General features: G+C 49.7%; 1 protein-coding gene across 13 annotated transcripts in view; it reads left to right on the forward strand.

The window, feature by feature from the left end:
• The window catches only part of LOC144946434 (ankyrin repeat domain-containing protein 17-like), a 102,099-nt gene that overhangs the window by 15,901 nt on the left and 59,981 nt on the right, over positions 1–26,217 (forward strand). Inside the window, exon 1 of one of the 13 annotated variants that reach the window (XM_078875299.1) lies at positions 2,276–2,414. The exons of 11 other annotated variants lie outside the window; for them this stretch is intronic. In XM_078875299.1, the coding sequence (XP_078731425.1) occupies positions 2,364–2,414 (51 nt within the window). In that variant the 5' untranslated portion in view covers positions 2,276–2,363. Of the gene's footprint in view, positions 1–2,275; positions 2,415–3,466; positions 3,540–26,217 lie in introns of those variants that run through there. One more of the 13 variants, XM_078875300.1, reaches the window with a different exon arrangement.

The following is a 26,217-nucleotide window of genomic DNA, read 5'->3' on the forward strand; positions in this document are numbered from 1 at the left end:
TGATGGGAGTGGGTGAGTTGGTGTGACCTGCATTGTGGTGAGTGGGTGATGGGTGTGGGTGAGTTGTGACCTGCAGTGTGGTGAGTGGGTGACGGGAGTGGGTGAGTTGTGGTGACCTGCAGTGTGGTGAGTGGGTGATGGGTGTGGGTGAGTTGTGACCTGCAGTGTGGTGAGTGGGTGATGGGAGTGGGTGAGTTGGTGTGACCCACAGTGTGGTGAGTGGGTGACGTGAGTGGGTGAGTTGTGGTGACCTGCAGTGTGGTGAGTGGGTGATGGGTGTGGGTGAGTTGGTGTGACCTGCAGTGTGGTGAGTGGGTCACGGGAGTGGGTGAGTTGTGGTGACCTGCAGTGTGGTGAGTGGTTGATAGGAGTGGGTGAGTTGTGGTGACCTGCAGTGTGGTGAGTGGGTCACGGGAGTGGGTGAGTTGTTGTGACCTGCAGTGTGGTGAGTGGGTGATGGGAGTGGGTGAGTTGTGGTGATCTGCAGTGTGGTGAGTGGGTGATGGGAGTGGGTGAGTTGTGACCTGCAGTGTGGTGAGTGGGTGATGGGAGTGGGTGAGTTGTGATCTGCAGTGTGGTGAGTGGGTGATGGGAGTGGGTGAGTTGGTGTGACCCACAGTGTGGTGAGTGGGTGATGGGAGTGGGTGAGTTGGTGTGATCCACAGTGTGGTGAGTGGGTGATGGGAGTGGGTGAGTTGGTGTGACCCACAGTGTGGTGAGTGGGTGATGGGAGTGGGTGAGTTGTTGTGACCTGCAGTGTGGTGAGTGGGTGATGGGAGTGGGTGAGTTGTTGTGACCTGCAGTGTGGTGAGTGGGTGACGGGAGTGGGTGAGTTGTTGTGACCTGCAGTGTGGTGAGTGGGTGATGGGAGTGGGTGAGTTGTGACCTGCAGTGTGGTGAGTGGGTGATGGGAGTGGGTGAGTTGGTGTGACCTACAGTGTGGTGAGTGGGTGACGTGAGTGGGTGAGTTGTGACCTGCAGTGTGGTGAGTGGGTGATGGGAGTGGGTGAGTTGTGACCTGCAGTGTGGTGAGTGGGTGACGGGAGTGGGTGAGTTGTTGTTACCTGCAGTGTGGTGAGTGGGTGACGGGAGTGGGTGAGTTGTTGTGACCTGCAGTGTGGTGAGTGAGTGGGTGAGTTGGTGTGACCTACAGTGTGGTGAGTGGGTGACGGGAGTGGGTGAGTTGTGACCTGGTGAGTGGGTGAGTTGTTGTTACCTGCAGTGTGTTGAGTGGGTGGGTGATGGGAGTTGTTGTTACCTGCAGTGTGTTGAGTGGGTGGGTGATGGGAGTTGTTGTGACCTACAGTGTGGTGAGTGGGTGACGGGAGTGGGTGAGTTGTTGTGACCTGCAGTGTGTTGAGTGGGTGGGTGATGGGAGTTGTTGTGACCTGCAGTGTGTTGAGTGGGTGGGTGATGGGAGTTGTTGTGACCTGCAGTGTGGTGGGTGGTTGACTGAGCGAGTTGCTGTGACCTGCAGTGTTTGTTGAGCACAGTGTAGACAGTTCTCAACATGGGTGGCATAACCATGGTTGTAGCGATATCAGAGTGATAAGACGACTGTGTAGGTGTCGTATTTGGATGTTGGTAAATGGCTGTTATCGTGTTTAGCCGCAGTTTATTCACGTAAATGTAATCTATTAATATGTAGCTTAGTTTTAGCCTCCAGTGTAAATGTTTTTTTGGCGATTTCAATTTTGAGTGAGACGTGAGCCATTTTCAGTCCACTGCTTGACGACTGCCTTGTCCGGCAAGGCTGGAGGTCCATGTCACGCACTGTGTCCCGGTTTAATCGGTGCTGCAAGTCCTCATTGTTTATCCCTTGTGTATATAGCGTCTTTGAGTTGCCCATTTAAATTGTAGATACGTATACATTTTACATGAGGTGGTGGCTAATGTGCTATTGCATAGAGCCATTTGTCCCGTAACTTGAAACATTCCACGTGTTGTTTTGTAGCAAATACTGCATATCGATGTTCTTTGGTTGAGTAGCGGTGTTCATTTTCGGTTTTAGGAGCCCGAGCATAATGGCTAATTCCGTTCACGACTAAAAGAAGCCGCCGTGAGATGATCAAAACCACGGGATAATCACAAGGGTTTTGCTTTCATTTTTTCTTCGCTTTCCACCCCCCCCCCCCCTTTTGTCTCGCCGACGTGGTACGGTCCAACAAAGCCCAGGGATAGACTCCCTCGAGAATGGAACAGTCCAGCTCGAGTTTCTCGCTCACTTCCGGCCGCATGGCACACCCCTGCCCACGTGCCCCACATGGTAGCGCCCTGCTGACTGACTCGGTCACGTTGCTCGCCTTGGCCGCCCGCAAGCGAAACGCAGGGACGGGGGGAAACATGGCAGACTGGCTGTCACCATGGTGGAATTAGCCGAAATGGAAGCGTACGTTTTGGAGGACCTCTTAGAGGTAAGGTGTGACCGGGTGGTGGTGGTCGTGGTGGCCCACGTCGTTTGCGTCCGTGTTTGCCGGCTCGTTTTGTACAGCTCTCGTTTGTCGCGCGGTTATGAAGGCGAACGGGAAGGGCACCAAAAAAAGAACGGCTGGGTTTGGACGGCATTGGTGGAACTGCTCCCACTCCCCGCCCCCGTGCCGCGTTTATCTCGATTTGCCCACCGCGATAAGGCCCTCGGTCGGGCAATAATTTTTTGCCACCGAAGCTGCCCCCCCCCCCCATATACGTTGAGGCGGTCGGTGACCAGCTGTGCCCCCCCTGCGAGCCCGTGCGGTCTCGCCTCGTGAACTGGGCCCTCTGCGCACGCGGGCGGAGCGGCGAGGAGGAGGAGGGGGGTGGTGGTGGTTATTCTTTTGCTCCACGCCTCCGCCTGGGCGCGTTGCATTCTTCTCATTCACGCGGGCTTCTCTCTGGGCAGCCGAGACGGGCCCGCTGAAGGGCAAACGCGCGGCGCTGGTCTTGCTTGGACATTGGCGTACTCTGGAATCGGTTCCATGCGGAAACGTGGTGTCCTCTACGACTCAAATCAGCGACTGGTTGAGTTGACAGCTGGGAATGGGCGACTGACCGTGGCTTCATTCCGCTGGCCAATAGCGGCTGATAAATAGTCCTCAAAATAAACTTCCTGGGGTGGACACACATGGACACCGCAGGCTTTTTAATTATTTGCATGTGACTGGCTCTGGGGGGGAGAGTGTAGTTGGGAATGCTGTTGCTGTGTGGGGGTGAGAGGGTAGTTGGGAATGCTGCTGCTGTTGCTGCTGTGTGTGTGTGGAGCGTTGAGAAAATAAATGATGGTAGGAGTTGTGGGTGGGGGGGCTACGAGAGGGTAGTTTAGGGGACGTGTAGAGTCGGGGGGGGGGGTGTTCGGCTTGGTTAAGCGTGTTCGAGTTGAGTCATCCCCTGTGTACAAGGGCAGTGCCCTTAGTGGCAGAATCATATGGCACTGCAGCAGCTGTAGAAGGGAAGGGGAGAGAGAGGATGCTGTAGAATGCAGCTTTTCTTTCATTTTACTCCCTCTGCCACCTTGGATGTTGCTGCTCCTTTGCCCACTTTCCGCTCCCTTCCCTGGCTGGCACGTGAGTGCGTGTGTGCCCTGCGCGTGTGCGCGCTGGACCGTGAGAGAGGTTCCGTTCTAGGGCTGACTGTGGGCCCGTCACTGCCTGTTGCCAGGCGTGCGCAGGCAAGAGCGAGCGGCCTTGCGTGCTTTTGCTGTACAAGTCATAGGTACTCGGTCGGCTGCGTAAGCGCCAGGCGCAGTGTGGCCGTGGTGGTTTGCCCAGCTGTAAAAAAAAAAGCAGATGGGCGGTACGAAATTATTCACTCGCCTTTTCCGCACAAAATGCTTGCATTTTTTTTCACCGATGTGCCACCAAAGCTACAAAACCCCCCTTTGACCACCGGCTGTTAGCGGACCCTGCGTCTGTGTTCGCTGAATGCGGCATCACCCAAAGGGACTTGGCGATGCTTTTGTCTGTTTTGAGCGGCTAACACCGTCGGTGCGCTCGCCGACCTTTGAAGTGTGCCCCGCACGGACACGCCGCGCGTGCGTCATAAATACACGCAATTTGTGCATGTGGGTACAATTATGTCACTCGTTTTGTTGGCCGTGGCTGTGTCGTTTGAACCGCAAGCTGCGTTTCCCAGGACGTGTCCATCGGCGCAATTTAATTGAGAGGGAGGGAGAAGCAGGGGGAGACGCAACGTGGTTTGGTAGAAGCGCTGCAACTGCCCCCGATGGCGAAGTCGTTTCTTCGCATCCAACCGTGTGTTCGTGTCAGCCCCGTGGTCTCCGGTGGGAAGTCAACAATGGTTGCCCCGTGGAGACGGCGGTTCCTGCCATAGCAACGTGGAATTCCCACCGCCACTGGCTGAGAAACTGCCAGTGCCGCCGAGCGCCGTCCCAACGATTCATGGAGCAGTTGGGAACGTAGTTGTGCTCTTTTTGAGTAGAAACGAGAGTGAAAAACAAGTCTTGTGTCTTTGTATTTCTTCCTTAATAAGGCAACCTTTAAGCCCCCATTGATGCTTTTGATACAGTAGCTGGTTTAACCGGCTCGACAGCGCCGGTGCAATCTCCAACGACATTTGCACGTTTTACCTTTTGTTTGGCATGCGCTCACCTTTCGCAGAGGCCAAGTGAATGGATCTGTTAACCCTCGGAACGCTGCCCATGGCCGTGCTTGATGGAGTTAAATTGCGCTTTATGAAAATGAATAATTGAGTACATTTAGTATCGTTGCCATTTTTTTATGGCAAGGCTATTACGACGGCGCTATTTCATAGACGTCTGCAGCCGTTTCACCCTTAGGGGGCGGTGTTGCGATGTACCGATCCCGATCGAGTCATTTGAGGTTATTTCCAAATTTGTACAAATTTGGACCGTGACGCCGACACAATGGCCGACTCATTTCGGATGCCACGAAACGTTCACCGTGAAGCAGTCGATGTGATTTTTTTCACGGTTTGCACACCACCACCCCAAGTAATAACCAGGGCGGCCTTTTGTGTTCGAGCCGCTACAGCAAGAGGCAAACGTGCTACCGCTGGGCCGTGTGTCACCGGCTCGAACCCGTCAGAATGCATCGCGTCACTATGCACGACGGAGCTGAATCTCACTCTGTGACCGTCGCTCGTTGAGTGGATATTCCAATGCTCATTAAACCCTTGGCGTCATTCACATGATGGAATGCCTGTAAAATGGTGATTGGGGAAGTGCATTGTTGTAATGTGCTTGCTCTTTCGCAAGCCAAATCAGAAATTCAAAGGTGTATTTGAAGTGCTAAAGGGTGGCCGGAAATGCAAATTTTTTTTGAGTGGGAGTTTAATCTTGAGCAGCGTGGTGCCAGACTGAATGTCCAATTACTGGGAAGTGTGCGACTACATTAACAGCGGCAAACGGAACATCAGATACCTTCTATTGTGTTACCGTGCCCAAAATATCAACAGCCATGCTTGGTTGGGTTCAGCTCTGTCAAACCAGGAAATTGAGATTATTGTTTAATTTATGTCGCAATCGTTAGAATCTTTTTCACAGACGTCCTGTAGGGGGTGGGTCAGAAAGCTCCAGCTTCAAACAATATCACCCTCAATCCACCGCTGGATGAGGGCCTCCCCACACCTGTGTGGGTTACTTGAGCGTACGTTGTTGCTGGTCAGTGTGGGTGGGTTGGTGAAGGCCAGGGAACATGGATCTGAAGGCTTGGAAGTTACAGTACAATGTGTTTTACTGTGCTGCCTTGTCATCCTCACGATGTAGCTGCCCACGTGTGCATGTGGTGAACTCCAAAGCATGCCTTTGACACTTGTTTTTGCAGCATTGATTCTAGTTTCATCACCATGTATGGGCTAACGCACGACTGCTGCTCGTGTAATATAAATGGCGAGGCCCATAATGATGCACCGGTTTCTTCGATTGCCACACTGGCGATGCGCATGCGTTTATTTTATCTGTGTAGAAGTCCAAAACCCAGCGCGATTTCTTGCTCAATTGTAAGTTCAGGCATTGGTCCTGGTCTCCCCGGTTTACAACCCCCTGCGTAGCCAGTGGTAGAAATTCCACGCTCCTCTGGTCGGGGTCTCTCCCACAGAAAAATCGCTCGACTTCCCCGCAAAGTGGGACTTTATTGACCTCGTGCGTAGCGCTCGACCGCTTGGGCACAAATGAGTCATGTCACGTGTCACGGCCTCGACCCATAACTCCTGCGACTGCTGGTAAGGCTCTTCTTTCACTACAATCAAAAACAAGGAATCGATTGATTAGAATTGTGACCCTGAATTGTGCCATTTCATCCCGTCGCCAGGCGGGGGAGAACCGTGAATAGTTTTGACGGTTACGTTGTTGTGATGCCAGAGGAATGTGGGAGACAAGGCCGTGACATGTTCGTGAGTGAGAGCTGCCCTTGCCTACGCATGATAACTGCACAACGGGCATTCAACGCATAAGACAGCCAGTTGGGTTTCAGGTGTGTGATTGAATGTAAGACAAAATGTTGACTTGGATTTCGGATGTGTGGTGGTGGTGGTGCCCGGCTCGCTTTAAGAGTGAGCAGTTATCGGTGGCAATGTGATGCAAACACCCAGCGCGTAGGCACCTGATCCGTCCTTTATCGCTTTCCTGGTACAATGTACACATTTCCCACCAAAGAGGTGGCTCGTCTAAACCACGTAAATATACGGGATTTGTGAAATTGGTCAAAATTGGTGGCAAAAATGGAAATTGCAAAGACGCTTGGCCCGGCGTGTTTGGCTTAAAATTCTGGTGATGCATTTACTGGTGTTAATTATATAATTTGTCTCACTCATGTTACGTCACGTCTCGTTTAACGATTCGGAATTATACCTTTGCGCGTTTCACATTCGTCAGGAAAAAAAGTAGGTGGGTTGTGACAGGGCACGTCATGGCCAGAAGGGACGCCGGTCAAGAGTAGGGAAGTTAGTGGAAGCCACTGGGGAGATGGGAGTGATGACATCGAATCATGTGCTGGTACTGGGTGAATGCTTGCATTGTGCAATCGTTGGATGTGGAGGCAGCTTTGGGAGCTCTTCATCCAGCAGTGGATGGATCGTGCCTGACGATAATGATCGAGTTTTGTTTGTTTAGTACATTTTTCAAGTGCTATTTTTCTGCGTCGTTTTTATGTTTACAGGTCTCCCTCGCAAAATAGACTTCTAGTCTCACTGGCCTTTCGTACATGTGCAGCCCTTTTCGCAATCCAATCCTGGATGAAGGCCACCGCATACCTTGCGTGTTTTGGAATTTATTTTGAACTTGCTTCACCATGCTGATTAATGCCCGGTTGGTGAAGGTGGGGGGAGCATACATACGGGGGTATTTGAGTACAGTACAACAATGTATATTTTACTGCCCTGCTGTGCACACCACAGCCAGTGACGACACCCAGCATGTGACGTGTACACTGGTCACTCATCCAAGCAAGCGCTTTTTTAGCCTCATCCCTGCTTCGCTCCTGAGATCTGACTGGACACATTCCGGGTGATTTGGTCATCACGCTCGTTTACGTCGTTATAAATACGTGTCATTTCTATGTGCTTGGGCACCTTTGACATTGCGTGTGTCCGGCCGGCCGTCCGTACGTACGGCTGGAGGAGCTGCGTTGAGGATTTCTTACAGTGAGAACTGGGGACAGGGCCCGCATTTGGTGTGCGACCTTTACGCCGATATTTGGCTTGCTTCTGGATATTTAAGGGCTTTCTGACTCAGCCCTTGTCCGCCATGGCACGACACATTCAAGACTGCACACGTAACCCGTAAAAAAAGGATTAATCCTACGGTGATGGTAAATTAACTTTTATTGTAACAACGGATCGCTTTCTAGGCAGCTCTCGTCACGTGTGTCAAATCTCGTTGATTTCACATTGGGTTTCTCTTAAATTCATGAATAGTTTTCCTCCTGCTGTTTGCGCTTTATTGTATACTAGCTTTACTACCCGGCTTCGCCCGAGACTTGGATTCTTGTCTTGTATTAGTACACAACCTACGCGGAGGGTGGGGGGGGATGCGTGACGTCACCAGACACACTGCGTGACGCTGCCGCATGCGGGTGACATCACAGATGTGACGTCACCGCCCACTTGCCATGCAAAATATATCCATTATTGCGCCCCCCCCCCCCCCCCCCAATACGAAAGTTTATTTTTATACTTTTTGCATTGTGTACAGTCTGGAAGCTGCCCACATGCCACATTTGAAGTTTGTTGCATGTTGGGAAGTGTGCTAAACATTTCGAACAGACACATTCACAAATTTCCCTTTTTATAGATATACATCATGCAGAGTCCTGTACATCTGAAAGGACTGGCCTTTTTTTGTTAAGGAAAACTGTACGGGCATCGATGTACTGTCCTCGGGTGATGGTTAACGCGATGTTCCTTCAGTGTAAGCATATTAAAGGAATCTCTGCTTATATAAATCTCATTAGGCTTAACAGTGCGAGCTGTTTTACCGTAAAGCAAAGCGCTGCTCCAAGAGGTGGTGCCGTAGTTCGGGGTGGAATGCGACGATGTAATTATTGTGTAAAACGGAAAACAGACCCAGTGCTGCGAAGCTGCAAATTAAGTCCCCAGATGCTGACGTCCTAACGGATCCCAGGCGTATCCCAGCGTCGAAGTTAAATTTAATGCAAACACTGGCAGTGCAAAGGTCTTTCCACGTGACTTCCTTTTGTTTCCAAAACCGACTTCATATGGCTTAATGTGGTTTGACTCACTGTAGTGAAGAATTAGAAAGGCTTGATTAAGGCCTTGATTTTCTAAATCAAAACAGGTGTGTATTTTTCTTTGGCGTCGATTTAAAATGGCTATTTAACAAAATAAATAAGCACACTATTCTCCTCCCCCACATACATGTCCCTCCGCACTGAACAAATATATAAGTATCTTCTTTACTCATCCTGGCAGCGACACAGCCTTCTGAGGGTGCATAATTTTTTACCAGCGTTGGTTCTCAACACAGTCAAAACTCTGGATGGGTTTTGATACAGTGTCTCGTCAGCCAGAGTCAGACTTTGCTTGAAACAATGCTGGTGAACTGCCAGATGTTTGTCGGCAAAGGGTGGGGGGGGGGCTGCCCTTTGATGGCAGGCCTATGTCAGGAAAAGTTCCACAGATTAATAAAAAAAATCTTTCTTGATTTGAGTCAAGTACCTTCTCCGTTAAAAGTGGGTCCCAGTTCGATACAACGACTACATTCTGCGCAGCAACGAAGTGAAACGCTGCTGCCACGTGATTTTATGTATGCAATTGTATGTCCGTGTGTTGAACCTCTTTCGCACCGTACGTAGCAGCCAACCAACCGTGTTCTTAATGCTGCCAATTATTGGACAATGGGCAGCAGTGGACGAGAGCGTGCAGATGCCCGCTCGTTGTTTTGTGCAAGAGAAAAGGACGTTACAAATGTGCATGCACACACACACACTATATTACTTGGGCCTGCTCAACGTTGGGGGGTGGTGGGGGAGTTTCTCTGAAACTGAGAATGGAATTTAAGGAAAAAAAGGCGAGTCAGGAAAACAAATTCCTTTCCTTTTACCTTCGTGTCTAACATGTCCTCTCCACCCTGGCAAGAGCAGACATCAAGACGAGCCTTTGGAACTCGTACTGCTGCTCAAGAGTCTGTCCTGCCAGGTTGCTTTGCCCTAACATGAAGCTATAAACCATTAAACTAAACTTTTTTTTATTTTACCAGGTAAGGCCCACTTGAGCTATGTAGCTGCTCTTCAGAAGCGACCTGGCTGTCACAAATGATAGTGCAACGAAGTGGCTTATCAGGTGGAGAATTATAACAGCCAATTACTCTTAAGTGCATGTTTCTAAATGTGGAGGGAAAAACCGGAGGACCCGGAGAAAAATTACGCCACCACGGGGAGAACATACAAAAAATATATACAGCAAGCATCATGATCGGGATCGAACCCACTACTTCCTGATTACCAGGCGAGGTAGCTAACATCTTGCTACCGTGGGGTAGAGCGCCAAAGGCGAAGGTGCAGCCCTGCAATTGCTCGCTCACACCACCGGTGGCAGAAGGGCTTCCGCTAGGGGGAGCCGTACAGGGTATTTGATCTCCTCTTCTGCATTGACTAGCTGTGTTGGAAGAGGTGGGTGCACCCACACTTCTACCCACCACACGTCGGGTGCCAATTCACCAACACTGGTGAGTCCTGTTTACACTGCTGAGCGGACAGGCGGTGGAGAAACTTGCCCCGATTATTTCGGCTGACGTGCCGGGAGATGGAATGGCACCGGCGACCTCCAGGTTGCAATTCCAGTGCGGTAACTGTTAATCTCTTCACTGCCAACGCCGCCGCCACACTTGAAGGGGAAACCTCTTTGATACATTAATAATGATACCAATCGTGAAATGCAGAGGGAGCTTCAACATTTTTTTTTCAATGCTGCTGTTCGACACCTGGCAGTGCCACGTCGCTCGGCGAGGTGCCGCCGCTTGAGGCTGCGGTTTGAACAGGTCGGGGACGCGAGCGTCGACTCGTCAAAGCCTGCATAATCGCCGTCAGTTTCCTGCCAGTTTTCCGCAGTGTTTAATGGCTCGATCTGGGTTGGCGTATGTACGTTTAACTTTTTTCGCGCAGTACTTAGCTAACTGTGCTAATCGGAGGTGTGGGTGGGGGGGGGGTGAAGGCCAACACACTAAACATGTGGCAGGATAGGGACATTCATTGGTGTAGATGATGTCACTCGCATCCGTGTTCCCTTGCGAGTCGCACATGGAGAGCGGTGGTTCCTAACCTATATTCCGTGAGCTCGCTGGGTGGACCTTCAAGGCTGTAGGAAGTAGAACTTTCATTATCTATATTGTATTCACGACTCGTCAACGCAGCCGACTGCTGAATGAATCTGCCAATTGCTGGCATTGGTTAGAGTAGTTGTAATTTTGAACATGGAATTGATTCATGGTGGCCTGCAAAAAAAATAATAATTGAGTTGTGGTACTGATCCGCGGGTCCATAAACGTTGGGAACCACAAACCCGCAGCACGTTTATGCAGACCACGGAGTCCCTCTCGCTCTGCTCTTGCCGTTCCGTGCGTGCGACGGTTGCGATATCGGATGGTGCTTGAGACGCCAACCCTTGCCTTGCCAGTGCTACCCGTGCACATTTCACCGCTCTGGCTCCCGCGGGAACAGAGTTATCGATATTGCAATCGTTGACACGATGTTCTCAATAGGGATGCTCCCATTTGGTGGCTCCTGCTTGTATTAACCATCGCTGGATGTGTTCCGATGGGCAGAAAGATGTGCAGAAAAATACTGCAATAATCATGTGCCACGTAGTTTAAAAACATAGATGATGATAATAATTATTGTTTTTTGATCGAGAGCCCTCATCGTTCAGAGGCGACTCTTTAATTGTGTATTACGTCATTCCCAAACGACAAACATGAGTGGTTGTTTTTCGTGTTTTTTCACGTTCCAGGGTGGCATGGAGCGAGTTTGGACGTGCCTTTATGCAATGACAAGTGGCACCACAGTGGCACGGCCCATTGAGTGGCACCTTCCTCTTCATTGCTGAAGAGAAATTCCCGAGTTAGTCCAATTTAATTGAGGTTTTGATTATACGTTTATGTTTTAATTGGGGTGATTGCTGTTGGACTTGCCGAGCGAGTTATTGTCTGCGCCTAGTTCCCAGCAGATAAAAGTTGACCGGTTCTTACCGAGCCGCCCAAATAATGTAGCGCTGTGCGTTTAACACGCTCTCCCTTGAATCTGCTCCCCCCTCAGCTTAAATTTGATCAGGGTGAAGGTCACGACGGAGGATATTTCGTTTGCCCTGTTTGTGGAATTCCCACAATCCTGTGGGCGGGGACGGCTATGGCAGCCAAGCCAGGCGCTCGGAAGCTGTGTGGGATCCGCACTCCCGTCTGTCGGCTACCCGCCAAACTGCGGGTAGCCGACAAACTAAATCGCTTGCAAACGGCGCTCCTATCAAGCTCATCGCTCACTTAAGTCAAACTGTGGTGGCGTCGGACAAAATATTGTTCGGTCCATCACGCGGGGGGCGGAACCGACCAGCGTTTGATGCGGACGCTTGTGTGACTTGCGAACTGTTGCATGTCCCCGCCACGATAATTTACCGCATTTTTATTCTTGGTTCTTTCGGTAAAGTCACGTAGAAGGGAAATATTAAAATAATAAAAATATAAAACCAATAAAAATTCTCACGACGTTTCGACTGCAACACAAGCAATCGTCATCAGGTGTGAAATCCACAGCAAGAAAATTTGAAAAAGTGGCGGTTTTTCCTAACGTCAGCACCACGAACAGCTGTTTATATTTTTTTTATTTTATTATTTCCCTTCTACGTGACTTTACCTAAAGAACCAAAAATATGAATCCCTGCAGTCACGAAAGCTTTAAATAAAAATGTTACCACATGTTGTTAATATTATTCACGTGAAGCTTTTTTTTGCCCAAGAAAGCCTCATTAAGTCTCAAGATTCTTTGTCAGAGTATTTTTTTGCCAAGTTGTCACACTAGGGGGGCGAACTTGTCGCTTTGTAATCCCAATCGAGTAAACTGCAGGTAATTTTCAGCATTGAGATGTTTGGCCAATACCAGTTACGTAGTTTTTTTTTTTCTGTGGGAGGAAGCTGGAGAGCCCGGAGGAAACCCTTCAGGTGGATGAAGATGCAAACTCTACGGAGAAAGGTGCCCGAGTCGGGAATCCAACCCAGGACATTCTTGCTGCGAGGCGCGAGTGATTGTCAACGCCGCCACGTTGCAGTCTGTTGAAGTGTCACGAAATCCCCCCCCCCTCCCCGTCCGCTATGTCGGTGAGCGTGTTGATTTCCGAACGACGCTTGTGACTTCTTGACGTCGATGTGCAGTTATTGCTATGTTATCATCATTTCTCTTTGCGCACTTCAAAATATCATTAGCTTTGCCACGCCTGAGCCCTGCGCCAAATTAAATTTTAATCGCCCGTCCAGGTTTGACGCCGTACGATCTTTCAGAATTGTTGTGCGCAGAATAAGAACAAAATAACTTCCTCGATCTTACGGTGCCGCCCTTCAGATGCGTTCATTGTTTCCCTGACGCGTCCCCCGCACGTCGGTAGACTTTCAAGAGCCGAGGAAGAATTGCTGTTGCAGATGCTCGTTTCGAGACGTCGTCTATAGCCGCCACAGCTGTTAACGTGTGTCATGGTAACCTTCGTGCCGGATTGGTGTCGTGCATGCTAATGTCCTGCGTGGTTTGCTGCTCGCTACAATGAACTCAACACTGTGTTCACTCGCATATGTTTTATTACTGTAATGTCCACATTTGTTTAACTTGGTTAATTCAATCTTTTTTTTGTCTCCATAGCAATGATGCGGAGGTATCGTCACTGACACCGGTCTGCGTTTGAGCGGGGATCAGATCAATTTTAATAACGCAAGCAGAATTATATCAATTATTCAATTAGGCAACAGAACATGTAGCCTAAGTGGTTGGTCATAATTTCAATGTCTAGCTTCGCTCTGAAGCATTAACATAAATTATTCGCGAATGTTTTAACGGTTACCCATATATATGAATGCCAGCAATTAATTTATTTTGTTACCACGCTTGTTTACCCAAAAAAAACCTCTCCGTGACTTTTTCAGGAGGGGGCCATGTTGCTGCCATGTGTGATCCCAATTGAGTTTTGACCAATCAACGCCAGTTGTACATCGTACGTGTCGTTGGCCTATGGGCAGCAAGCCAGAGAACACGGAGCGAACCCACGCTGAATAGTGGGGAGAACATTCATACTCCACACCGAGTCGATAATCGAACTCGGAAACTTGTTGCCGCCGCCCTGTCGATCCGACTGATGTGAACGCGTAAAGCTCCACTTCAGTGTGCGTCACACATCCTGGTGCTTGAACATATTTTTGCCCGAGTCCCATTGTGCAAGCAATTGAGAATGTGCTGCCGTGGTTGTTTGCGCTGGACAGTTAAGCAGGGGGAGCCTACTGTCTCCGAATGTGTCGGGGACGGGGGGGGAGGTCACAAGCCCTCATAGCGGATGAGCAGCACGCTGCTCAAACCCCTAATAAACCCTTTGTCAATATTGTACCGCTTGAAAACTCATCTGCACGGACACTGTAATTGTTCAACTGAGTGTGTGCCCGTCGGCCCGTGCGTGCGTGTGTTTGAGCCGTGGTGCAGTGTGGTAGCATAGTGCGCTATGAACCCGGCAACCCGAGTTTCTTGGCCACGGCTGACAACATCGGCGAGTGGTTTCCGATCCGTACAGAGTCTCGCCAGGTGTCGACTCATTCTAAAATGAGCACCTGGTGCAGCGTGTACACATCGGCACCGTGTGACGCAGGGACTTGAGGCACGTTCACACAAAGGCCGTGCCAGTTTTAATAGGTGCTCGCGTACAGAACTTTGACCCCCTACGTGTGCAGAAGGCTGAAACGGGGCGTCGTCGCCGTGCTGCGTGTGCGTTTGGCTGCCCCATACCCCTGCAATGCTACACGCCAACAGCGGTGAACCAAGTGGCAGGGGATGGGAGCGGTGGGGGCAGTCTTTGTTGCAGCGGACCTGTATTTTGCGGTCTGCATTGCGAGCAGCAGCGAGTGATCTGTGAGGAAGGCGGCGGGAAGTGCATTCCTGGAGGCTGGGAAGGGATTTGGCTGCAGGCACTTGAGGAACATTCACACGCCACCGCATCTGTAAGTGTAGCGGGACACACCCAAAGAGCCACTCGCCCGCCGCTGACCGGCATCGACGCCAATGTGGTTGCCTACATACGTAACACAATAAATCAGCCTCCTGCACGTATTTGTCCCTCCACACAAAACAAATGCAAGTTTTTTTTATGTATCCCATCAGCCGCGCACGGCCTTCTGGGAGTGCATGATTTTTGCAAAATTGGTTTAAGACAAGCAAATTGTGGACTGGTTTCGTCATTGTCTCAGAAGCATTGCCTTTCCTTTATCAATGCCGGTGAACTGCCAGATGTTTGTAGCCAAGGACCCAGTCTTAGATATGGGTCCACACAAACCAGTAGCATACATATGATGGCTGGCCCAACAAGCAACGACAGAGCACAGCTGTGCACCGTGAGCTAGTCGTATTTGTATTTTTTTCTGGTGCTTTCGTGATTGGCCATTCAGAAGATGTGTTTGCGTGGTAGCATGCTGTGTTTGATAAACAGTGTCTGAAGTTCTGTGTATGATTTTCAACCCTGTGGCAGAAAGAAATGTCTTGCCAAAGCCACCCAAATATGCCTTTCCACACTCTCCCCCGCTTCTCTACCCTTGAGGCCATGGTCCACTTGGGCAATTTTTGAGCAATCGATGCCAGCAATGATCACCGGCGAAGGCTATTGCAGTGTTTCCCATTGTCAAAATCTCATCCAGAATCCAGATAAATCTGATCGCTGTCCCCTCCAGGGGACAACTGGGAATGGCATCTTGCAGTCGGGTCACAGACAGAGCTCAAGTGACTTCTGACAATCGTGCTCTCTTCACTTGAAAAATCTGGTGGTTTCATTTTGAAGGGTGATCTGGGTGTTGTGGTGTGGAGAGATGGGTCATTGATCCATTTCAGAAGATTGTTACAGTCTGCAAGACCCATCGATGTAAAGCAAACACTATGGCTAGACAACTCTTGTCACCCCCACTCTTTTGCCCACCAAATTGCCTGAGACGCTCGTGCTTAATGCGTTTTAGATGTTGATGGTTGTTGGCAATGATCACCCAAAAATTGCATCTAGAGGATGATGGCCCTGGGGGGGGGGGGATGCCTTCTAAGTTGTCGTTTTTGCGAACCTAGATCCTCGCAGCAGAGTCGCCCGCCCGCCTGACCAGCGCAGTCGAACACTCGGAATACTCCTGGTCCCACGCTGCTGTGTCATGTGACGCCGTGACCCAAATATGGATAGACCCAGTGGCACTCGCGGGCTTGCCAGACGGTGTTTATTTACTTCACGGTGCGGTAGACATCAACAAAATGCTGCCTACTTCATTTATGGCATTGATGAACTTTAATTTTAAAAATGAGCAGCGCGTGCTGTGTGGCGGTGATTGTTGAGGGCCCCTATATCGGAGAGAAAGGGATCCCTGCCCATAAACATCTGGCAGCTCATCAGCATTGGTTCAAGCAAACCTGACAAGGTCAAAACCGATCCAGAGCTTGCTCGTGTTGAACCAAAGTTGCTGAAATTATGCTGCTCCCCCCAGAAGGCCGTATGGCCTATGTGATGTTTAAAACATTGTTTTTTTACGTGGAGGGACAGATGTTGGAAGGAGGTGTGTTATTATGTCCGCTTCTTTATTTTATTAAACCAGGGCTAACCCTGCTAATGTACGTGATAAGCTGGGACAAAAAAACTTTAATTTAACTACGTGGATGTTTTAACTGTCAAGGTTGCAGTTATCAACTTCACATTTGCCCATCGTCACGATAGAAGGCATCGTATATAAATAATAATAGTTTACATCACTTTTTGCCAATCCTCTGCTGTGTGAAGGCCTCTCCATGCCATGCGAGTTGTGGGGGCTATTTGACCCGACTTCACGCTTGTCAGTATGTGCGCTGGTGAATGTTATGTTCAACTTATTTCACGCCCTACGTAGTAAACCATGGACATTGGAGGTGTGGTTGAAGGACAACAAACTATACGCACAAAACACAATAAGGGTGTCCAGAACCTGCGTCACTCACCACTGATCTTGGTCGTGGCCCGGAATCGAACTTGGCTCTCTGGGTTCGTAGTGCAGGCTGCGAACCACTGCGCCACCAACTCCACCTGTAGATTTCGATTTAAAGCTTTTGTGACTGCAGGGATTCATCTTCTTGGTTCTTTCGGTAAAGTCACGTAGAAGGGAAATAATAAAAATAAACATGATAAAATAATTCTCACGACGTTTAGGCCACAACCCAAGCAGCCGTCCTCAGGTGAAGAACAGGTCTGTCGGAAAGACAGCGTCTGAATGAATTATATTATTTTAGTATGTTTTATTTTTTATTATTTTATTATTTCCCTTCTACGTGATTTTACCGAAAGAACCAAGAAGATCCACCGGTAGAGTTGCGTGTACCACTCAGTTTCCAGTCGAACTCTGATCAACATCGAGCTCTGTGTCTCTGCAATCAGTCCCCTGATGGGCTCTCTGCCTTCTGAAACGCATGCTGACGGTGGAGAAATTTCATTCCAGCAGCGACCATGGTATTCTTCCGTGATACAAAAAACGTCTCGTTTGATAAGTTTGCCAACATGTCAAGACTTTACATTTTTAACGACGCCTTTAAATTTAAGAGGTATTTTGAGATTGGTAGGAGATGTGTCGAGGCAATGAAATACAATGTGTTTGTTCTCAACAATGTCTCGATGTTACGTGAGTGTGGTATCTATAAATAGATCAGCCTGTAGTGTGAAACGCCTATGCAGACAACATAAGTACAGTGCTGTGCGGGGATGGGGGTGCTATGTGCCATAGCTTAAATTTGCTAAAATAGAAAAATTACTCGATTGGGGAAACTCTATTAATCACCCCCCCCCTTAAACCTTACTGGCAGACTAACGCCCACATGCAGGTCACCTTGTGCCACACAGGCACCGCTATCAGAGCGCAGGGGGGGGGGTGCCCGTGCCCTTTGAATGTTTGAGATGTGATGGAATGGGCTCTGAGATACTGATGCATATGAGCAATCGCCGTGTAAACGCAATGATGATGATGGTTATTTAATATTATTGTAGCTGCGGGGACGTTCTGTGGGGTTTTTTTTGTGAGGTCAAATTATTACGTAAGTGAAGGGCACGACACGCCGTTGACCGTGATTTAGCGCTGCGATTACCCGGGCACCGTGTACTCGCGAGGGACAGCACAGAGCACGAAAGCGACATTCATAATAAAACTATACTTTGTTGATAAAAAAAAACTGTACGCGCTCTGTCAATGTCAGAGCGATTTCCTGCTGAATTGAGCATCGACGCAGTGCGCTCGTGTCCCGTTTACTGGCCCGAGCCAGGGGTGGAAATTCCACATTCCTATGGCGGGGTGCGAGTTCACCTATAGCTCCAATCACTGTTAATTTCCCAACCAAAGTGGTATTATTTATATTTTTTTTATCAATCCCGGAAGAATGATGGACCCGAGTCGACTCCCAACGAGGATGAAAACTCGCAGCCTTCCGATTGCGGTCCGCCCGCTCTGCCGCTGAGCCACGGGCAAGGAAGATTGGTGGGATCGATTGTGAGCAGATACGAGGGGCGAGATACGTTTATTCCAGGATACTCTGCCTTTAGTGTGTCGTCGATTCCTAGAGCGATGGCCTGTTACAAAATATATATTTATTAAATGAAAGACAAAACTACCTTGAGATTCGACGCTTACACTTATTGACGAGTACCGGTCTATCTCGCAGCTTCGCTGGTAACTACTGCGGTTCCTGGCAACACGTTATAGAACCAGGTTAGAATTCTGAGATGTATGAATCATAACTTACAGACCTTTGTCAATCCACTGCTGGATGAATGTCACTTCCACACCGTTCCCCCGTTGTGCAATTCATGAATAAGGAGGCCCATCGTGTGCCGCCGTTAAGGTCGCAGTTAGAAAAATTACCCGCAAATACTCAAGTGGGATGACACGTGGCAACATCGCCCCCTCCTGTGCAACCACATCAGACTGTGAAGCCCAGGGCCTTGGTGATAGCCTTGCGCCATGAGACTGGCGCGCGTATTTTTAAAATGTACCAGATTATAAAAAGGAAGTTAATGAATGTGCAATTGGAAATACAGTGAATGTGGTCATTAGCAAAGGTGGGCCATCATAGGTGAGTGTCAATACATTAGTTAATTGACCAAACACGTGAATGCTTTATCCGTGACATTTCACCGGCTTTTTTGGCCTCTTACCAAGCACACAATGTATCCAATCCTTTGGCTTGAATGATGTGGCATATTCCCATCGGAAATGAATGCGTGCAGTGCACCACGTTGCACAGCAGGGGAAGGGGTGGGAGATTTAGCGCACTGCAGCGTTTTAACATTCCCAATTTCTGTAAAGATAAACGTGCAGCCGTTTTGTCGATCCACTGCTGGATGAGGGCCTCCCCGCGGCATGTGGGTAGAGCGGCCTACTTAACCGTATTTTACGCGGGTTGAAGGCGAGGAGCATAGACGTACAGCACAGCAACTGTTTATGCACCACCATCTGTTGACAACGTACTGTAATGAGGAATAATCGACCGCAAAAAAAAACTCCACGTTTAAATGTGCAATACATTTACACGGACAGTCCACCGCTGTCTGTGTGTAATCCCTGGGGCACGCTGCGGCGAGCACACTCTCGCGCCTGCCCTCACTGTACGTGGCTTTGCCGGATTGCCACGCTGCCCTACTTGGGCCACTCTTGCCACGGCCAGAGCCGTCGGACGAAGCAGCGAGGAGACGGCAGCTTTGTGCCACTACGGGCTCGTGGGTGGAATGACACCGACTGGGGGGTGGGGTAGGATGTTTGGTGGGCGGGGGGGGGCTCAGCCGTCACAGCCCTGGCCGGTTTCAACCCTGATGGGTTTTTCCACCAGCTGTTATTTGCGCGACGGCTGTGCGTTGGACGATCTCGACGAGACCGGCGTTTGGCCGCTGTCTGTTCCTCCGTGGTGTTCGGTGGGTCAGCGTTGCCACGCGCACTGACAAATCTTGATTTAGACGAGTCGTCATATTCCGTGCACCACCCTGGTAACCCGAATAAAAAAAAACACATTTTTATTGTCATTAAAAATTTTTGCAACGACGGGATTTTTTTTTTTTACGCACTGCACACAGGCCCAAAGGCCCAAAGCGTCAAGCGGCCGGCAACATTTACAGCATTATCAGAGCTGTAACAGAGAATGGTTAACGCGGCTTTTTTTTATGCGCGACGGGAAAGCTTGGGAAAAAAATTGAGACTATGGCTGAGGGCATTCCAAAGTGGAGCACGATGAAACCAGAATTTGCGCTTGAAATGTTAAGTAGGGGCATTATGTTCCATGCGGAGTCAATGTAGCCATTGTTAAAACATTGTGCAGGTATTAAATGTTTTACAAAAATGGCTGCTTGCTTATCCATTTTGCCCCCCCCCCGCACCACCGCACACCTCTATTAGTGCCGCACAAGCCAATCCCAGGGCTACACCCACCGTACAGTGCGGCGGGATCATTCATCAGCTCGATACGGCGCGCGCTGGTCGGTGCTGGGTGATTGATTTCGGTCCTCCCAACACCCCCCCCACTCCCCATCCGCCCATCCCAGGGTAAAAGCTCTTGGAAGTGACGCGGGTGCCATTTGGTGGGCTCGCTCCACGCTGCATTTGCAAGTTTTTGTAGTGGTGGGGGGGGGGTCGTGCCATTGCATCATTGCCCCGGGTTTGCGCGCGCGTGTGCGTGCGTGCGTGCGTGTGTGTGTGCGCGTGTGCGTGTGTGTGTGTTGATGTGCATGGTTATGTATGGGGAGCGGTAGTGTAGTTTTAGCGCGCTGCGCTACGAACCTGGCGACCCGTGTTCCATTCCTGCTCATGGCCAGTGACGATTATCTGAACCGGTCCTGGGCCTCCCCTAGGTCGACTCGGCCTCAAATGAGTACCTGGTGCGGTGTGTACACATCGGCACTGGGGAGACAAAGGCGGTCAGGCGTGGTGCTGGCCACCCACCCCCTCGTGTGCCATGCCGGCCTTCATAGCTGCTCGCTAATAGCACTTGCCCCAACAGTCTGTTAAGGCTGTTGGGGGGGGGGGTTCTTTGTTTGTGTTAATTTGCTTTTTAATGCATGATTATTATTTATTACGCTCGTTTACACCCAGGAAACCCTCTCTAAAATGCCATCTCTTTTCTTTGGAGGGTCCTGCCATGTGTTCCTAGTAGGGGGCTGTGTTGGTCTTTGTCTAGTCCAAATAGAGGTAATTGTTCAGTGTGTTTGTCCAATACCAGTTTCATTGGGGTTTTTATTTTGCTATGAAAGGAAACCCGCGCTGAACAAGGGGAGAGCATACAAAGTCCGCACAAAAGTGCGACCGAGATGGGATTTAAGCCCCAGGCCCTTGAGTGTCCACCACTCCTCTGTGTGAACGGATGTCCACATTCAGGGTGGCAGAGTCGACCAATGTGCGACTCCTGCCTATGTATTCCACGGATGTTCTCTGTCCCAGTGAGCTGCCCTCTGGTAATCGGCATGCGTATTCCAACCGCTCGCAGCGCAAGGTGGGCGACCATCTGCCACGAAGATAATTTACTTTTTCACTTGGCTCGTGATTTTGCGTTTCCGTTAAAAAAAATCAATCGGGTGGCACAGTGGTGACAGCTGTGACGTCGCAAGATGACGTCATTACGTGGAACGACGCGGCGTCGTCCAGCTTTGAATGTAACGGTTAAAAACGCGACCGAGGAAGGTCTCGCGTTGGAAAGTGTTACAGAATCTCCACGCATTCTGACCAGGTCGAACTACCCTGTCTACCCCAGACCAGACTGTTTAGTTTCATCCATTCTGTTTCATCGCCACACTGCAGGTCACAACAACACACTCAGTCGCCAACTGTCTCACTCACACACACAGACAAAGACCCCCCTTTTAGCCTTAAAATACTTTCGGAGAAAGTGTTTTTAGCGCGCACCTATGAGGACCGGCACGGCATAAGGGGGTGGGTGGGTGGCCGGCACCACACCCGACTGCCTTCGTCCCCCCAGTGGTGATGTTTACAACACTGTACCAGGTATTTATTTGAGGCTGAGTTGACCTAGAAGAGGACCAAGAAGGGTTAAGTTAATCGTCACAGGTGTTGGCCATGAGCGGGAAACGATCTCGGGTTGCCGGGTTCGTAGTGCAGCGTCCTAACCGCGACACTACCGCTCCCCCCGCACTCACACATTCAACACACACGCACAGACTCGCGCGCCGTACTGCAAGTCGCAACACTTCGGTTTCGTCTTCTTCCCTTGCACTGGTCCAATTTGGAATTTTCTACCATCTCGTTTCCTAAGCTCGCATAAGAATCGTGTTAGCTCGTATCTACTATAACTATGGTAATTCTGGTTGTTGCTGGCCGTTTGATGTGTTTAGGCGGTGTGATCAGCAACTGTCTTTAAAGGAAAACCCTTCAAACTCCTAATCATAGCCTGCTAAGGTGCACTTTTGGGATTTGGAGCTCGGAGCCTTTTGAAGCGTGCCATGCGATACGTCGGTTCATTGAACTCTGCTCACAAGGTTTTTGCCAGGAGATAAAGTTTCAGGAGAGATGGGTCTTTGTGCACCTATCACTTATTTAAGGCGCTCCTGGGATATTGCAATTGAGGGCCCGCACAGTTTCATTATGGTAACACTGTATATGAAGTGGCTGTGTTGTTGTATATGGACGCACCACCTGCCAAGGGTAAGGGTTCAGTTTAGTAGTCGGGCTGTAGGAAGGTACGTGCGGCCTGGTTTTAAGTGCCCACATTGTTGAGCCAGAGTTCTTCGTTTGTGGAATAGCTTGCTAAGAAACAGTTCCCCGATGGATTTTTATTCTGGGAAATTTGCGGTTACTTCCCCCCCCCCTTCCTCGCACTCTTTTTGAATTAAGTTTTAAAATGTTGAACGTAACACAGTTGGTGCTTGTTATTACTCTAATTTAAACGAGCTGTCATTCGAAGCTCTAGCGTGGGCGGTGGGTGTGGCTGTGGTTGCTAGATGCTGTCTGCGTGCTGCTTGGGGTAGCGGTTGAGAAATGAACCTCATGGCGGGACCTCGGGGTCCCATCAGCCCCCGGCTCTCGCATAAATTGCGTTGCGACGTCATTTTATGTCTGTTGAAGACGAACGGTACGGAAATCTATTCCTCTCGATGAGCTCTACACGATGCGCTAATCGAAGTTTCAAAGTTTTGTTTCTTCTGCGCATTCGCCCTCGCCGCTGCGCTTGGACGGCATGACAACAGAACGATCCGCGCCAGGTGGGTCGCTGCGTTTATGTGCGCGGTGGGACGGAGTCGCCAAAAATAAATAAATGAATAACGATTTTGACTTTTGTTTATTCGGGACCCCAGGGTCCTGCCATAGGGTTCAAATGTCCATTTTTACCGATATAGATCAATGTTATGGCCTGTGTTTAAAGCGTGGTATGCCTAGTATAATCCCGAGTCCACATTTACCGATTATTAATATGTGCTGAGCAATTAAATGAAGGTGTAATTGTTATTAGGAGGCACAACTTTATATTGTTAATATACTGTACTTAAATGAAGCTGAAGGAAAAACATTGATGATCTATCCGCTGCTTGATGAAGGCTTGTCCAAGCCACATGCAACCAAATCACCACCAGTGGGTCCAGTCTCCAATTCTTACGGTCTCATGATGCAAAAAGTTCCTATAGCTCTTACGCACGATCTAATTTCATCACTGCATCTCTGTGATAAATATCCTCTTCGGCATTTTCCTCCTTTGACTGCCACTCCATTCTTAGTCTCAACCCAATAGGCTCCTTGCCCAAGCCCAGGTGTTTAAAAACCACGCAATTTCTTTAACCTGCGTGCGCTCTGATCCATGTGTCCCTCTTTCTGTCTCTCGGTGTAATTCCGAGCAAAGCAAATTGCATCCAAAAACACAAAATAGTTGGCATAAAAAAATCTAGATCGGGAGATAGTTAATTTTAGACCGCCCCTTAGCAGCAGACTCAAATGGCTATTGGAACACAGTGATGAAATGGATATTGCCATTTAAAAAAATGCAGTAACTACCATAATGCATATTTCATTTAGGGTTGACGGGTAATGTTCAAAACTGAATAAAGAACAAATCTGAAATCGCAGAGGATGTGCTGAAGATGAGAGCTACACAGTGACGGATTTGAAACTGAAGATTGAATTTACAGAACTGTGTCAAGAGTAAGGCAGAATCTGAGAGAACACACACCAAGGATGATTTAAGATGTCATGGCAATAAATGTAATCATGACATCCACAATGATTACATCCGTTATTGGCAGCTGGCAATTTACAAATGCTAGCCCTTGTAGAGAAAGAACCATACACAGCACATGATAGATCACCTTAAAATTACTGGAGAAACGTCATACAGAAATCTACATCAATAATATATGTCAGGGATCGAACTGTGTGGGTGTCCAAGGCACGTGGTTTTTCCAGAGGGAAAGTCTCGGATGATTCACTTCTTTTGAGCTGAAGCTAGGGCTGGCTATGACTTGTTGTTCAGGGATCATGTGCTCTGCAGTCTGGGTGGGAGGGCAGACCCCCACAGTTGACAAACCTCACCTTTGTATTGAAGTCCGACCTGGGTGTCAGCAATGGTACGGTATCCGTCAACCCATGGGTCTGTGCCGTGACCTGCCAGCAGGCGTTTTACACTTGACGTGGCCTTAACGTGCACATAGCCTGGCACAAGTGCCGTGGTGACTTCACTGCCACTTAGTGGCGAGTGGCGGTTGTTGTTGTTGTCGTCGGTATCACAAAGTGGTCGTTTTTTTTATTTGGAGGGTGTGTTCGCTCTGCCAAGTGCGCGGCGCGACTACCGTCGGCAGTCAACACTCGGGGGGACGTATTCGTGGCTCGGCATTGTCTCGGCCTCTAGCACGGTTCGGCTCAGGATTGAGCCACTCCGAGGCGTACAAAAGATAGCAGCTCAGCCCGTAGCTTGGGCTCGGCTCTTGGAAATCCTGAGTGTGACTTGGGGCCGCACTGCGAGCCGGCTCAAGTTAAGCGTGGCTTTGAGCTGGATCACTTGGCTAGAGCCAAGTCTGAGTTGAGCCGTGACTAAGCATTACAGGCCGCGGAGTGCCTGGCACCGTCCCCCATGCGTTGTGGCCTTGCTCTGCGCCGAGGCCTGAGGCTCGTGTGCGGCTGCTTGCTTGTGATGCTGGATAAGAGAGGGCCTTGGGGTGACTCCCAGCTACTCCCATATATAAGAGGTCCCCCCCCACCCCGTGTGAATTGTGCAATACTGCCCTCCACTAGTTAACCATGAGTGCTGGTCGACTGGTTGGGTTGGTTGACTCGTGTCAATTGGGGTTGGTGGTAGAAAGGGGGGAGCGGTGGTGGCTAACATCACTGTAAACCAACCGTTGTAAACGTTACTCTAACAAAACCCACTTAATGCTAAACTATTGTACGACAGCTTTCGTACAGGCCATTTTTAAAGATATAAAATTACAGCGGCGCTAAGCTCAAGGTTTGTTGTTTTTTTATGACGTGAAGTGGAATTATATCGGTGTGATGCATTTTAAATTTGCTTTGAATATGGGTAAAGCCGGTGTTTGGAGGATATTCTGGGGAAAGCCATTGCAGAATTATTTTCCGAGACCATTTAGGTCTTTGTTGACCATTGAAAGACCTCGCATTTGCATTGTAACTCGATCTCGTTGCACGCTCGTTGTAAATGCGCCCGCGCCCGCACTGACGTGGACTTGTCAGTCTCCCCCCTCATCCTCGTTTCCATTTGAACAACGCATTTTAAAGAGGCCTCTTTAAACAATACAGTTATGAAGCTAATACGTAACTGTCAACCGGGCAAACAGCTGCATAGTCGGTCTGTTTGTTCATGTGGTGGTCACCGACACGCTTCGCCTCGGATACATTTTAACTGTGCTGGGCGAGGGGAATTAGAAACGTGTATTTTTTTGCGTCACGTTAGATTAGCCAAAAAAACGCATTTTAGTCAGGATGTAAAAGTTCATCCTGCGCGAGTAGCAGCGGTGTGTCGCTGAGGGTCTCCGGGCGCGGGAATGGCCGTTACGTTAAAGTATAACGGCAGCGCGAGTGCTGTGGCAGCGGCGAGGGGGTAGGGGGAGGATCGCCTTGCGTACGCACGAGTGCGAAGAGTGCGGATCGCCCCCTTAAACTGAGCGGATCCGCTCTCTTTGTGTTCCCATTGCCCCTGGCACGATCACAGCGTAGAGCGGCGCGTTTAAATGTAGCGCCCTGCTCGTGGAAAGACCGAGAGGATAGGCTGCGGAGAGTTCATATTTGGCCGTAAAGAGGCCGCAGGCAAAAATAGCGGCAACGGCGTTCAAGAGGGCCCCCGAGTGCTTGGAAGGATCCAGGAATTGCACTTCCAGGATGAGCTCAGAACCCTTTGTCTTGAGAAGGATATGAAGGAGCTGTGGAGAAAACTGGGTCTGTGACCTATTTTGACGAGGTGGCAGGCAGGAACCCTCAGAAACGGCCCGCAGCTGTCCCCGCCGGAGCCCCTGGGCACCTGCCCACCATCGGGCACCGTCGATACGATTCTCAGGGAAGGACGTCCTCAAAGATTCCCCAAAGATTTGCCTTCGGGG

Source organism: Lampetra fluviatilis, chromosome 41 (assembly GCF_964198595.1).
Source record: "Lampetra fluviatilis chromosome 41, kcLamFluv1.1, whole genome shotgun sequence".
In the NCBI taxonomy this organism is placed as follows: domain Eukaryota; kingdom Metazoa; phylum Chordata; class Hyperoartia; order Petromyzontiformes; family Petromyzontidae; genus Lampetra; species Lampetra fluviatilis.